Source organism: Chaetodon trifascialis, chromosome 12 (assembly GCF_039877785.1).
Source record: "Chaetodon trifascialis isolate fChaTrf1 chromosome 12, fChaTrf1.hap1, whole genome shotgun sequence".
In the NCBI taxonomy this organism is placed as follows: Eukaryota; Metazoa; Chordata; class Actinopteri; order Chaetodontiformes; family Chaetodontidae; genus Chaetodon; species Chaetodon trifascialis.
This window is the reverse complement of record NC_092067.1, coordinates 22,988,830-23,004,972: the sequence shown is the minus strand read 5'-3', so window position 1 is coordinate 23,004,972 and position 16,143 is coordinate 22,988,830. Positions and strand designations below refer to the sequence as shown.

The 16,143-nt window shown below is 45.7% G+C and overlaps 1 protein-coding gene across 1 annotated transcript; it reads right to left on the bottom strand.

Annotated features, from left to right (window-relative positions):
• Positions 1 to 692: 692 nt before the first annotated feature.
• Positions 693 to 15,460, bottom strand: cavin2a (caveolae associated protein 2a). Its single transcript, XM_070975306.1, has 2 exons — positions 14,724 to 15,460; positions 693 to 1,770 (listed from the first exon to the last, which is right to left on the bottom strand). The coding sequence occupies exons 1-2, from the start codon at positions 15,267 to 15,269 to the stop codon at positions 898 to 900; spliced, it is 1,419 nt and encodes a 472-aa protein (XP_070831407.1). The 5' UTR covers positions 15,270 to 15,460; the 3' UTR covers positions 693 to 897.
• Between the last annotated feature and the right edge of the window lie 683 nt (positions 15,461 to 16,143).

Sequence of the window (16,143 nt, the reverse complement as noted above, 5' to 3'; positions counted from 1 at the left end):
ATTTCATATTATACCTAGTATTTCATTTTCAGCATTTTCAGCACACAGCGGTTTATTGTTACTTAACTGGCAACCACAAATTACTAAAATACTTTGATGTACCACATACAAGATCACTATAACAATCTGACAAGCGCAGGTGAAGGACAGGGGACAAGACAGCACCACTGGGACTGCTGACGTATAGTCACCTGTTAGTTAGGATCTTGGCTTTTTCGGCACAGGTCCCAAGAATTCAGTAAACAACCTCTAGTTCACTACAAAACACCCCAGGACCATTTCAATGAAAACCCTGAAACTCCCCATTCTAACTCTAGCACAACCTGGCAACACCCTCCCTCAACAGGCTGTGGGCAGTACTACTGCTGCCAAAGATTTACTATTTTTCACAAAAAACACAAAGAACAAAGAGGCTATCTGTCAGTGAGGAACAGAGCTCCAGAGGCAGGCAAACACAGCAGGAGGGAGATAGTTGGCCCAGCGCCCTGGAGATGTGCTGCCATTGAGAGGCGGGCACCAGTTGATAGGAGTGAACTATGGTGCATCGCTGCAATGTTGCTTCCTTTGGACAGCCCCACATTAGAGCTTAGGAAGCACTTGCACTGAATTCTGATTCTAGACACTGTGAGGTCTAGTTACTTAGGCGAGTAATGTCAAAGTTTTTTCAGACTACATTGGTGACAATCTAACGCAGTGTTGCAGAAATGGTCCAAGAATGGACTACCTTCAGAGGCCGAGGCTACGCTTCTAGTGTACACAGGTGTTTATGACAAGAGCACATGACTGTTTACAGTGGAGGGATAATTTGTATCTGCTGGGTGTTCATAAATGTAGAAACTTCAGGAAGAAAAGAAAGAATGGGAAATTAGAATTAATGCTCACTAAAATCAAATCATATTAAGACACTTGTTCTACAGGAATCGTTTCTCTTGGAATCTGGGCATCTGCTGCTGCTGTCTCAACAGGGCTTTTATTTTTTTCTTCCTCCTCTTCTTCCTCCTCCTCCTCCTCCTCCTCACCATCATCTTCATCATTCTCTGGAATTGCCAGGACAGGACAGTGATCACCATTCATCTGGCCGTCAAGGCTTGGTGCCTCTCCATTGATTTCAAGCTCTGCCTTTATGCTCTCTGGGGTGGAGGGACTCGGCACCTCCTGAGAAAAAACTTCCTGGGCATGCACCTCTGCCAAGGGACTTCCTCCATCCAAGGATTCAAGAGCAGGAATCTCCACGTGGGCTTCTTCTCCAGGTGAGACCATGTCTGGTGTGGGAGTCGGCCCATCTCTGACCTTCTTGATGTTGAATGTCATGGGAGACACCTTGAAAGAGGAGCTCTTGGCAGTGGGACTCTTAGGATGGTTAGGAGTGAGGCTCTTCTTGATTTTCTCACGCTTCTCTGGTGGCACAATCTTGGTGGTGATCTGGTTCACCTTCTTCTCGAAGCTCTGGCGTGAGAAGGCCTTCTTCAGGCTATCAACCTTCTTCAGGCTGTTGCGCTTGAACTTGTCAGCCCTTGTCTCATATGCAGGGCTAGAGCTAAATGCGCCCTCGCACTCCAGGTATTCCTCGTTCTCCTCTCGGTGTACTAAAAGATCATCATCCTCATTGGAGGACAGGCTAATGGTATGAAGACCCTCACGGGCATGGCCGCCATCAACAGAGCCAGTGACAGATGCAGTAGCCATGTTGGATTCTGCATCATACTGGCTTGGTAGTGGGGTCCTGAGGGAGTCCTTGACTGACACGCTGGTGGGGATCTCATTGTCTTCCTATTGGGAAACAGAATGACAGAAAAACACGTGTTAAGGGGCGGTCTTTTGGATCAGCTACGAATAAGCATTGATCAGGGTTAGACTTTAGGCTACTTTACAACTTTGATGTGATTCTTGACCATGATGATCAAGGCCAAGATATTTCAGGTGCATGTACCCCCATGAACATGTTTATGTATACTTCTGTCAAAGGTTTGGCCGAAGTAAATGGATGTGCGTGTTTAATACGCGCTACACATGTCAGGTTGGTCTGCCTGCTGAGGGCTGAAGAAACCAGTCACTGCTTGCCTCCTCAGTCTTGTCCTCAAGATATCTGAGGAATTCTATATGTTTCTCTGCAAAGGTCACACACCTCTCTCCATTTTCTCTCCTTTCTGCCTTTAACCTGCCATCCATGAACCCACTGATGACCATAAACAGAGAACAATTGAGTGCAGTAAGCTCAATATTTCAATATATGTTTCAGTTTGTTTCTCCTCAGCTTTTTCCTCCTCTGTCTTACTTTTGCCTATCCATTGGTTGACAATCACACACACTCTCAGGTACACACTGGGGATTTATGGACTGCAGTTCCCACCCCCTATTGCCCCTATCCTTTCACACCCAGCGGTGAGTGGAGAGTGAAGGTGCAGCTTCAGTGGTTGACATACTCTGGTACACATTTGAAATGCTCATAAAGAAACCCTCCCTGTGACATAAGCTTAAAGTATCACCAGTGAAACTTGGTATTGAGTTGACTTAAAGCAGCACAGTTTTCAGCACATTTCTATCTTTTAAAGCACAAGTACAAGACATGCTTATGGCATTTATCATGAATACTTTGCCCAGAGCAAATCAAATCCAGGAAAGGCTTGATTGAACTGATTCTAGACCTCCACGGTCCACTTCATCTAGCTTTGTGGCTACAATTTGTAATCTATATGCAGTCCCATATTTGAGATGTATACCCTCAAGATGCATCAATATTAATGACCAGTGTTGGCCCCAGTCATCGACAGCACATGTTGGAATGAGGTACTTTTCGAACACTAGTTTTTTTTGGTTGCACCATGCTTGTAAGAATGAGTTGGCATTAAACAGTGGCTGCATGTCAAAGAATTCAGACATAGGAATGCCTAAAGTGACTGGATGCCTATAGGCTGTTGGAGTGTGCAATGCACCCTTCCTGGGGTGTCATTAACACATACTTAAGGACTGGGCCAACCAGATGGTTTAGAAGAGTTCTGCCATCTGTCCATACTTCACTCATCAACAATGGTGTGTTTTGGCTGAAAAGAATAGTGTTATTGTACCTGCAATCTGTCACTGTCAACTTTAGCTTAGGGCCCTATGAAATCTGTTCTAAATCTTTGCAGATTCTGTTTTATTTTTTCCCTTTTAATGTCTCTCAGTTCTGGGTTTTATGATTTAAGCACATTTTGTAAGTGTATGATCATGTGGTGTGCTGGACAGTTCAATAAGAAAATATTCAAAATTGAATGGATATCAATGTATGTGATGTAAACAAACATGGCACTATTTTTATCACATATCTTTTGCAGGACAGCCTCCATATTACACACTGGGTAAGGGGGTCTGATGGAGGCTACTCTCACCGCCTGCCTCTCTCTCAGGGCCTCTTTGACATTACTGTAAGTGTGTGAGACATAAAAACTGAGCAGTATATTTTTTTTCCTGTTCATTCCACTTGCCAGGCAAATCCTGACTGTTACAGATTGCATTCACTTTTTGGCAATTTTCATGACATCCTGTGTTTTACTGTTACTTTTTCCATCCATGTTTTCTACATCGCAGAAATCACCGTACCCTGCTTTAGCTCATTCAATCCAATTTTGATGTTTTATTTTACTGCTATTTTCATGAAGGCCGTCAAATGTGTGAGATGAGATGACACTATCTGTGACGATTATAGGTTATAACGTTGTGAAGAGGATGATGGCACTGTATCTGTGACATGCAAATTGCACAAAACGCTGATGTAAAGTCAAGTCCAATCAATATTGTTATTATAGTGTCAAATACTATACTTACACAAGATTTAACTGTTTTATTCCCACTACCGCTTCTAAAATGCTCACTTTCTGCACTTCTAAACTATGTCCACAGGAGACCTGAAATGAGCACTCATGATTACGTTCAACTGTGATTTTACCCTCGTCTGATCTGCAGCAGTTCAGAACGCTGCACTGATACACCTAAACAATTTCATAGCTTATAAAAGCTCTAGAGAAGTGGAAATCCATGCAGAAACCCTCCAGTTTTTTCCACATTGCAGACACCTGATACCTTTTGCCTTGATGCCAAACATGCAGGAATGGCCAATAATCCAGGTGTGTGTCAAGCATGCGTGGTATGTCCCAGTCAATGCTAAAAATCTGTCAGCTTGTTGTAAAAGGCACAACATCAACCTCAGGGACAGTTTCACATTTTCAGTGTAAACCGGAAGAGAACAAACAATAAATGTTTTAGAGCTTAGAGCACAATAAATAGTACAGCACAGGATTTCACTTCGGATTGATACGTTTCATATAGTGATCCTCTTGTGGTGTTTATCCTAAATAATTATTCTGATGTTCTTCATTGCAGATAACACTTAAACATGAATTTAAGTGCATGTTAAAAGGTTTTTATTCACCATCCCAAAGAAGCTGGGAACTGTGACGCACTGCAGGTTTGAAACTTGAAATCCAAAAAGACAAAGACAGCACCTTGGGAAACAGCTCGGGTTACCTCTGCCTTTGGCGTGGTTTGACTGTAATCCCTCGCTTTCAGTTTTGCTCTCTGTTGCTCCCTCCTGTCATATCTGAATGAGCACTTTCTGGATGCCCCAGTTTGCTGTTGGTCTGCCACACCCACCGTGTGGAGCTGAACATGTTCATGCAGAATCGACATCAGGAGCTATGTGGGTGACAGCTCTTGCACTGGACGCATTAGATCTTAGAGAAATACCAGAAAGCTTGCTTGCAGGGAGATGACAGACTACTACACCAGACTTTATCTAACTCCCTTTTCTGTGTTTACATTTCAAGCCAGATAAGAGTCGAATAGTTTTAATCAGCATGAAGTGCGAGATAGCTTAAGGGTTAAGCACCCTCTTAAATCTGACCAGTCAGGAGTACAAAATCAGCCAACATGGCCTCCCCTGACCTCCGTTCCCTGATAATAAACAACAATTTTCTCTGATCGTTTGGCTGTGTGAAGTTTTCTGAAGCTTCAGTCTTCACACCTCTGCTCCAGTCTGGGCATGCCATGGACTTTCTGATTCAGCTCAAACATGTTTGATATAATCACTGTGGGCACTGGAGTGTGTGGGAGGCAGCAAGTGAAACTCGAACACCCCCCAGTGAAAACTCAGCTCTCCTGCTGCAAACTGCACTAGACCTGCTGCAGCAGCGCAGCTCAAAAAGTTGTTTTATTGACTGATCCATGCGTTGCTCACAGTGAGAAACACAATCGACTCTTCACTTGTCAGTTCTAACTGAAGAGTGCTTACAGTAATCACACAGACAAAGCATCAAACATTCACCTCCACCTTTTTCCCTCCAGCCTCGACTTCATCCCCGCTCCTTTCCTGCATTTTTATTTCATGGTTTATCTGGTGAAAATGCTGTTTATGCATTTGGCTGCTCAAATAGTGAAATACTGTGAAATTAGTGCGTCCCCAGTTTAACCCCAGTTAAGTACTGTAAGCTAGAACAAACAAAATTTTCCAAAACACCATTTGACCGAGGTCTGTCCCGTGTGTGTATGTGTGTGTGTATCTGACATTCTGGCACTTTTCTCTTGGGAACCCTGTTAATTAATGTACCCTCTAAGTAAGCCCTCATTAGCCACTGGAAAATGTGATATGTGTGTGCTCGAGTATCTGTGTGCCAGTGTGTATTCATGTGCAGTCATGTAGGACCTCGGTCACTGTTTAAGAAAAAAAGAAGCCGTTCAAGAGATGAATCAGACTTCAAATACATCTGGCGCAAACCGAAAAACAAAGTTAATTTAGTAAGACAGCAGGTTTACTGTACGTTAAGGGTCACACACTTCACTTCAAGTATTCTGTGAGCTTATGTAAAGGAGTTCAAGATCCCATTTAACGGTTGCATGGCAGAACTGCCATCTAATTGCAAGTCCTGCTGGTGTTCTCAGCCTGAAAGTCAGTCCTCTGGAGGCTCCTGCTCTATTCAAACAGAGAGTGATCAGGGCAGGGCGGGGCGGGCCGGAGTCGCCACTATTGAAAAGAGCTTCAGTGGGCTCACGTTACTCCCAGAGTGTGTCTGTTTATACCATGTGTGGAATGACATCCTATACTGTTCCTTTTGCATCCGTGCGTGCAGGCATCTGCAGTGATACACTGTGTCGTACTTAGGGCTGGGTGATACGGTTGAAATCAATATGAATATGCACAAATAGAGGCACGGCTCCAGGAATAGCACCGTTTGCCTGTCAGTCGGTGCACCACTTAAGTCAACACTACAGCCGGTGGATGGATTGCCAGGAGGTTTATGACATTCATGATGCTTGGAGGATGAATGACTTTGATGATCTGCTGACTTTTCCTCTAGTGCCACAAAATTTGGCATTATTGTTTTTACTGAAATATCAGTAAACGAGTGAATGAGGGTGACATTTGTTGCAGACATACATCATTTATAATAACTTTGATCACCTGACCTTTCATTTCGTCACATTTCTTTGTGTCCAATACTTTGGATTTTGACTAAATGTCTGCTGAACTAAAGACAGTCCCATCGACCTCAGCTGCACTTTAGTGTTAATTTGCCAATTTTAACATACTGTCATAAATGAAGATAGTGAACATGCGAAACATTAAGACCATGCTCTGCAATACAGCCAGTTTGATTACGCACGCACACACACTGTGGTTGGAACTGCAGGTTTGCACATAGTTAAAATGTGTATGTGTGCTGGCAGTTTAAACAGGTGTGCTTTCTTGGCCCTTCAGACGATGAATGGAGGTTTTCTTAATCCTGACAGGCGAGGTTAGTGCAGGTGTGTTGGTGCAGTGAGTCAGGTGCCTGCACCAATGAGAGGGTAAACCATCACCTCCACACGCACACATATGCACACACCATCAAGCCCCTGCAATTACAGAATGAGAGACAAACTGGATGCTACTTTGAGGACGGACAGCTGCTGATGTCTTCTATTGACTGGTAGACTTTTTTGTAAAGCACAGAGAAAACAGAGGGCCGAAGACAAGCATCTGAATATTCCCATTTTTTTTGCCTATCCACTTCATCTGTAATCCAACCTACCTGCGCTCAAGATGTTCAAACAAAACGATGCTATGCCGTAATCCCCGCACCCTCCCACACACTCAAACACACACATACACGACTTCATCCACTGTGCAAATTTGCCTTGATCTGCATATGTTTTGATTGCATTAGACTGCAGTGACTTGTTTTATAGTTCATCCTGACCCAGCTTGTTGTGTAACTCGTCCCCTCCACTCTGATCCCAATGTGCACCCAGAGCCATCTGTGGACAGAGGAAGCAGGGAGGAAAGGAAGGAAAGGAAATGGAATCCTGCTATTTGTCGTGGGACGGGGTAACATGATAATCTCTCACTCTCTGTGCTGTACTCACCGCCTCGCGCTAATGAATGTACGTGTATATTGTGTAACGAACAGATCTAAGCCCAGTGACATACCATCGTACCATGTGTGTTCAAACGCTGACAAACTTCCTGATTCCAAGAATCATAAATATCTCGTCAGCAGCCTCACGCCAATTTTGAATCGTGCCTCCTGGCCTAATACCCATAAAGCTTTGCATAACAAGTTAGGGCATTCTTTCCCCATCCGCACCCCTCCCATATCTGCCTCACCAAAAGAAAACACGGCGTGTTTACTGGCCTTGCGAGCTTGCATAATCACACAACACAATAACCAATTCAGGCGATGTCATGCTGACGAGCTGGTAAAATGACGATCACGGCAATCTGGAGAGGAGACGATTATTGCCGCCGACATAAATGATGATGTTGGACGTCTGACGAAACCTGCTCACTCAACCCATAATTCGCTGGATAGCAGTCTGTGCACTTCAGATGATGATATGGTTCATGTTCTGCTATATATGCTCATAATTAATTTCATACGTGGCATGGTATTCATTATAATAAGACCATGGTTGACTGGACCATCATGCTCCTCGTCACTTACTGCACTTCCTCTACGTCGACCAGGTCGCATCACCAAACCCTCACTTTCACTGCTCCTCTCACACTATCCTGTCTGCATGTATGACGAATGATGAATGTCTTAAGCTGTGTCACCACAACGCATTCCAGATCTTGTTGTTCAAGTTTTTTTGCTCTGTTAATCTCCTCTAGCTCATTTGTTTTAATCTCCCAAGGTCCCCTTTTACACATTGCTCCAGCACAATCCCCAAACTGCGCCTATCAGAACCATTGTTTGATAAGGGCTGTGCCGAGATACCATGAGCATTTTCGATAAGGCTGCCACCAATTGTCAAAATGTTTCCCCGGCACAGAGGTCAAAGGGCACGAGTGTCCCCAGAGGAGCCAGGAAGTCATCGTGCTATCTCGAGACGTGCTGTATTTCCATGCATTTCATGAGCAGAAAAATAAGAACACTGAGAACCAACATGACTATTGTTTTCCCTTTTCCTGCCATGGATGTTGCGGCCTTGGCAAGAGGACTGGATGGACACTGGGGTTTGAAAAGTCAAGAGGGAGCAGACACGTGGATGGAGAAAATGAGGAAGGTGATAGGAGGAGTCCAAAGAAGACAGTCGGTTTAACTCCTCTGATTGTATAACAGGACCTTGAGCTGCTTTGGAAGAATTCCAGCACCAAAACTGAGCAGTGATCCCTTAAAAAGTTAGATAACTCTGTCCCTTTGATGAATCACCACCTGCACCTAACATGTCAAAGTGTGAACGCGAAGACAAAGCGGAAGTGTGCAAAAGAGCTTATTGTCATCACCTTACCGATACCTGAAAAACATGCTAAATATGTGCTCTTGGCATTTCCAGAGACTAAGAAGTGCGGTGCATCATGGGGCACGCTGGGAAACTGTCCTAAGCTGCAACACTCATTTCTCTTTGTCCACACTGCTTTGTTGTGTTGTTTATGGGATCATTTTGCATATCCTTTTATACCATCAACTTTCATTCATGGTAAATAAACATCACATGATTAAAAGCATCGAGCTAACCTGTCATGTCATGTCACGGAGGCTCGCTCGCTTATTAAAGCTGTTAAAACCAGCCTTTCACACCGGCAATGTGCAGTTGCAACATCGCCTTTGCCTCTGAGTGAAACAGTTGAGCAGACCTGTCAAACCTGAATGTGACATGAGGCAGAGCAGCAAGCTGTTCATGCACAACTTCCCCCATCCACATGCATGTCATCCACCAATACAGTAACTGAGGTGTAATATCTTAAGCAAATTCACCCCCAATGTATTATCACTAGTGGACAAAAACACGTCTTCTTCCTTCTTCCCATTGTTTTTCTCCCTGCATTGATCTGCCTTTGGCTCCTCTCCTCTCTTCACTCTCTATTTTCTGGAAGCCCAGAGGATTATGTGAGGAATGAACCCCAAAGGGAAAATAAGAATGATAACAAAGCGAGAAGCTGTAAACAAACCTCAAGGTTCATTTCGAGACAATGCCTCAAAGGCTGCGCAGACTATTATCGCTGAGACCAGTTTGCTCTTTAGAGTCGTATATCCAATAGCACTCTTCTAAAAATGCCTAAAATCTCATCCCCAACTTGGAAACTGTGAAGGACAAGATGTATGAAAGTCACTTCTTGTGTACTGGTCGTCGCTGGTAGGGATCGATGATTTGTGCAAAGTCTCTATAAATGCCAGACTTTCATTTGTGGTCTAAAGATTTGCACCAACACAACAGGCCTTTTAACAGAAGACACGCCATAGGCAGAAGAGCTCACGTGTAATTAATATTATTAACGAATCCCTGTCTCCATCAATTGTCGCAGTAAGCCATTCAGGTGAGCCACCATTCTCAAAACCGGAGCCTTGAAACTGTCTGAATGCAGCTGTGGCTAATCACATAAATACACTTTCGCTTTTCCAACTATGAAATCTCATCCGTCAGCTTAACCGGGATATTTTGACGCCAGCTGTTATTTGTTCACACTCAGCAGGTAGCTAGCTGCTAGCTACCCGTCAAAAAGGACGGACGCAATCGCATTGTTTGTTTAAAGGTGCCTTTACACAACTCCAACGCCTCTGCTATTGTCACACTGTTTGTATTTACAACTGTAGAGTGACAAGATGGTCCAGCTGGAGGTGACTGACCAATGGCAGCTTCAAAAGCTAGCTGAACCCTGTCCTCGAGGTGTAGCTGTAGAGAATATGTATGCTTACAAGTGGCTAATGTTAGCAAAGGCCAACTAGCATGTAAGACAACTTCTGAGTCACTGTAATGTGTATTTCCCGTCTGTTTGTGGAAGCTAGCCACCTTCCTGCAGCTCCAGCCTGCAACGCCTATGATACCTGCTACTGAGAAAAACTGGTCATATTACTGTAACACTGCCCTTCTGGTTATTCAGTCAGTCTAAATATATGAGAAACACGGTGTATCTCTGAATGTCACCATGGTTCTGGGACTGCTATTCATTTTTCTCTTCACTTGATGGATGTCTGTTTCTGTCGTTGTTTACAGCTGCAGAACTTCCAGTACCTCGCCTGTTACTTTGAATTGTTACTTTAAACACTTCCATGGGTTACAGCTCAGTTGCATGTAGACCCAGCATGTGTTGAATGCACTGAAACAGCTAGCAGCGCTTCAGGCTACGAGCCGGTGCAATATATCACCTGGTGGAGGGACGTGCACAACAAATCCCAGCTGTAGCCTGCAGCGAGCGTCCTGCTCCAACCTGCAGAGATGCATCTGATTTCTAATGGAAGATTCTGAACACACGCAATCTGTGCACTGTAATTACACTCACATATCTAATCAACCCAGAGCAGATATTGTTTGCTGTTCTGTATTCAAGTTGAACTGAACTGCAGAGCTTGACCTCTCTCTTGCGTTTGCTTCTTCAGGCCTCAGCCTAAAGTGTCTCTCTTGTCGTAAAGCTCCAGTTGCATCACGCTCGATTTGTATGCAAAAGATGGGACCCGAATGGATCTGACATAGTGGAACACAGCTTATTTATTAGACTGTGATTTAGCTTAAATCAGCTCCAGAGTATTGAGTTTTTTTCTCATTAGACTAAAGGTGAGAGCTTGGGGCGAGGCCCAAGTCTGTCCTCCATCTTAGAGTCGGAACGGAGTGTGGAAAAACAGCCTTTACTTCCTGCTGCGGAAAGCTAAGATTAAGCCACAACCTTTGGTCAAGCGTTGGCATTCAAAAGCACTGTGACGACTGGCAGCAGAGCAAACAGAACAACAGTGAGTGAAGTTAAGCCAATCACTCAAAACCTTTAAACCTTTGTAAGCAACTTCTGCACTGAATGACGAGTCAGGATGTGGTGATAGACTGAAAAGCTGCAGTTTGTGAAAGCTTTAACTTTGACTTGCTCACTTAAAACGTGTATAATTGAATAATGAGAAACCAAAGAGTGAAGTTTTCTTGAGCGAATGCCATCAGAGCTCTCCCAACAGACGGTTTGATGCAGTCATTGTGTTTGTTTTGGCCGGGGAGCATGTTTCTCTTTCCTTGCAATGTGATATGAACGTTCTTTGATAGTGTGTGAGAGCTCTGACTCTTGTCATTCCCTGCAACTCTGTGATTAGGGACCCCGAAAGCATAGACATCACCAAACATCCTCTTCCCATCCGACCAGGAGAGCCGCACGACTCCCCTCTCGCCGCTAAATATCCAGCAGATATTTGAACCTGGCCCTCGAGTGCAAAGCGAGAGGACAAATGAAATTCTCACAGTGCTCAGATTCAATTTGCCATTGTGGTTGGCTTGTTTGTCGCCATGAGATTCTGCTGTGAAATAAACACAGATGGGGAGATTAGGATCTCCTCAGAATTAAATGACGTCTGTCACAGGAAATGACATTCCAAAGACGCCATATTTCACGATGTGGGCCACAGGGATGCAAATAAGATCAGTTATAAGAGCTCCAGCGTGACTGTTGATATTTACATACTCGGGTAAAGAGCTTCGAAATGAACCTGTGTGACAAATAACAGAAAAAATAAAATGTATGCACAAAAAAATCAATTACCAAACAGTTTCTACGCTGTTCACACTGGAATCTCAGATGGCTGGGAACTGTGTGTTTATCAGTGTGTGTGAGAAAAGGCCTCGAGAGGGGACGGCCATGTGGAGACAGGAAAAGCAATGGTGCACAAAAACAAACAAACAAGGCCCGAGCAGCTGTAATTAAGTCCTCATTAGTCCTTGTTATGCGCAGGAACGCAGCGGAGCGGCAGACATCGCTGTCATTTCAGACCAGCAGCGGCCAAAGCCTGGAGCTGGTGCAGAGGCCCGCTCCGCTGCAACACAACAGTGGGCGTTTACCCAGAAACCCTCTGTGTTTCCACCTCAGCTGGCACGTACAGGGAGATGAGTGTTCTGGATCAATTTTGTCAAGCGGGAGGGAAGGGGGCCCCTCGGCCGATAGCTACACGGCTGGTACATGGAGTTTGGAGCACAGCAATCGTGCTTTATCAAAGAGTAGCGAGAGGCGCACAGCATGTGCTTTCATGTAGGTTCAGGGAATCAGGACAGGTGCTTTGACCAAAGACAGAAAAAAGTGGTCACCTGCAAAAAGTTTAGAAAAAAAGATAAAGAAACAGAGAGAGAGAGCAATGTGAGAAGTGAAAAACGGTTGGACATTTAATCATAAACCAAAAAATCTCACAAAAAAAACGTTAGAGCGCAAAAGTCAACAGTAAGACAGAAGCCTGGAGGTGAAAAAGAGACAAGGCGAGGCAGAAAGTGATGGACAGAAAAGAGTCGACAGTCTCACGGAGGACAAGGAACAAGGGCTGCACTTATTTCTTTTATTTCCCGCTCCCCTCAGGCACGCCAAGTCTCATTTACCAGCCCTGTAACTGCATACACCTGACCCAGCACCTCAGCATAGCATCCAATGGGCAAGCTGCACGCACGCACGCCCTCGAGTTCATACCTGGCCCTGCGTCACCCACCTGCAAACGCTCCGCTCTTAGTTTGACTCAAAATTAGAGGAAAAAACTCGACTCAGCACTCATTCATGATACAGAAAGTTTCAAGTACACTCCTGCACGCTCTAATAATATGATACAGATCAAGTGCAAAACACGAGTTGAAACACGTTCACATGATGCATCGAAGGGAGAAAAGGGAATCGATATTTGCAGACAGGAAAACAGGACAGAAAAAATCCAAAAGGCGGCAAGCAACACTGTCCACTCGCTATCTCTAAAGCAACACGACACTCCCTCCTAGCAAATAAAAAGTGACCAGGGGTCCAATCCAATCGACCCGGGTGCCTCGCCCACAGAGCCACCTCGCACAGGGTACGGTTTTGGCACCTGTTGCATTTGAACAACAGAGCCTCAGTACCTGGGAAACCAGATAACAACGGCGGTTAAGAGCTCTCAGTGGCTCTGGCTGTGTCAACAATGGCCCCCCTTTCGCTGCCTGGGCACACACACTTGTACGCACACGCTCAGACGCACCTACACACACACACATTAAAAAAAGCCCTTATTCATGCATGAACCATACTCGGAGACCACGCCGAGATGGTGCTCTTTTAGTTGAGTGCAGCCAAACGCAATATGGCGCTGCTTTGGTCCTGCATGGCAGCCGCGTGATAAATAAACTGGGCGACATTTATCTCAGCTGAAGGTACGGTCTATCTTTTACATGCTGGGCAAACAGATAAAGCTCCAACTACTTTCACGCCCGGAGATAAGTGAGAGATGGGTTGTGTGAGGAGCTTCCTCATACTTTCCACTCAGATTTTCCTCGAGATGTTGAGAGGTTTATCACTTTTTTCAGAGCCTGTGTAGAGTTTTACCCTCGCAGGTGTGGTAGGCGGTTGAGGTGGGAAATCCGGCCAAAAGCCATCTGTCTGTCTGAATTATGACTGTGGGGTGTAAACAGATCTAGTCAAAGTCAGCGTCTGAGCCCTCCTCTATTATCCTCTGTAGCTCCATTCCCAGACACGCCCTTCTTCTCACACACACACACACACACACACACACACACACACACACACACACACACACACACACACAGGGAAAATGCATGTTTATGAAAATTGTAAAGATCTTGACTTATATTAAGAAAACAAGTCAAATTCAGCACAAAGCACACCTCTACTAGTAGAGGTGTGTTTGAAATGCACTTCCAGAGTCAGAGAACAGCTCATCATTGGTTAACTGAGATCAACACGCCGTCAAAGTCCTGTTCAACAAGTTCTAAGTGTTGAAAATGTAATAATGTGCTGCGCGCCAACAGCAAGTCACCTTTGTGTGTCAAGCAGGAACACAAGATATGTGGTGACTTCCAAACACACCCATCACTGCAGTCAAATATGAATGCAAATATGACTCAGTCTCACACACACACACACACACACACACACACACACAGTCATCAAGAGTCATCAAGAGGACTTCATGATGCAAATGTATCCTGTGACAAAACATTCAATGGCTAAACCTTAAAGGGTCTGACCATTTAGCATTTCACTTTACAAAGCTGGGGGGGGCTCAGATATCCTCACTTTAAGGCTCTACAGGAAAACACTGGATCCTACATTTCCCATAATGCAACTTGCCTTTTTTTCAAACCCCACAGGTAGTTTGTAACGTTGTAACGCAGGTTTCTATTGACTACAAGTGTTACAACTCAAACCCAATGCAAGATGACCCTGATGATGAGCTCCTTTAAAATCTGTTGGCTGTAACACAAAAGATTCACAAACTCTGAATCACGGAGCGTTGTTATATTTTTTCCTCTTTCTATCACTATGTTTTTCTCACCTGGAAGATGAGCACTTTAAAGTGGTTCCTCTTCAGCAGGTGGCTGTGGTTTGCCTCCAGCTTCTTCACCTGGCATGCCTGCTTGGCCAGGCGCTCCCGCACATCCTTCAGGTGCCCGCTCACTTTGCGGGAGTGCTCCAGCAGCTTGCACACGCTGTTGGAGGTGCCGACGTGGGTCTTGGACAGACGGGTCACGTCCCCCTGCACGACCCGCACGGCGTCCTCCAGGTCGGCCTGCCGCTGCTCCATCCGCTGCTGGTTCGTCTGCACCGCCTCCATCATGTTGACCAGCTTGTCCAGCAGCGCCACCACGGTGATGGCGCTCACCTGGCCGCGGTCCACAGGGCTGCCCGGCGCGGCCGAGGTCGGGCTTTTGAGGCCCATCCGGGAGAGGGTGCTGCCGGGGGTCGGGGAGGAGGGGACGGACGACGGGGTGAAGCTCGGGGTGAGGATCTCGGTGTTTTCGGGCTGCTGCTGCTGCTGCGGGGTGGTGTGGGAGCTGCTGGAGACGCTGCTGCGCTCGGCGTGGGACGCGTCTTCTTCCATGTCTCACAGGTGGTCAGATGTCCCCCTTTAACGGGATAATTCACCAGAACACAAACGTTTCAGAAGCTCCACCAGCTCTCTGACGCTGCTGTCACTTGGTCCAGCTGGGAACTGAAAGCACGGTGTTTCACTTCTTGGAGTTGATTCGGCACCCACGCCCCTGTCTGCCTCTCCCTGTCCCGCACGCATACAAACACACTCTCGCACGCACGCACGCACACGCGCTGAACTTTCAAAACACCTCCCCTGCAAGCCAAAAGGGAGGGGCGAGGTTGCTACGGGAACCGCGCAGGCCTAGCCCTATTGACAGAGCAGAGGTAGAGCTGGTACGTGTGTGTGTGCGCGCGTGTGTGTCCTTCCTTGTGTGCACGCTTGCCCTGTGTTTTCATGTGGCGGCCAACAGTTTCACTGTGTTCCTGCCTGCGTTTTCAAACTGTGCGTGCAGGCTGGTTTTGTTTACTGCGCTTGCTGCTGTGTTGTTGTGTTGCACCACATTGTGCCGTCTGTTGCCATTGAGGGGACGCGGATGTGCGTTTGTGTGTTATGGGCCCAGTGTTTCTTGTGTTTTCAGGAACTTATCTGAATTTTTCCACCCGCACGCTGCAGGCTGAGATAATTCATGAAGCATATTGTCTTTGTGCCAAAGTGTGGTGCACAGGGGGCCGCCGTGTTTCCCTGTGTGCCCCGTGAGCGCCCCTTTCCTCTCCCCTCCTGTTGTCCAGCTCGGTGTCATGGCATGGCCCACACTGACATGGAAATGTGGAAATCCCTGTTTCAACAATGAGCTCATCTGTGACCCGGCCTGTCTCGCAATCTTTCTTTTTGTCAACATCACTGTAAATATTTCATTTGCAGCAACACAATTGTTCAATCT

Coding starts and splice junctions, on each gene's coding strand:
- cavin2a (XM_070975306.1), bottom strand. CDS start 15,269: ATGGAAGAAGACGCGTCCCACGCCGAGCGCAGCAGCGTCTCCAGCAGC. Junction 1,771..14,723: donor TTAAAGTGCTCATCTTCCAG/GTGAGAAAAACA, acceptor GTTTCCCAATAG/GAAGACAATGAGATCCCCAC.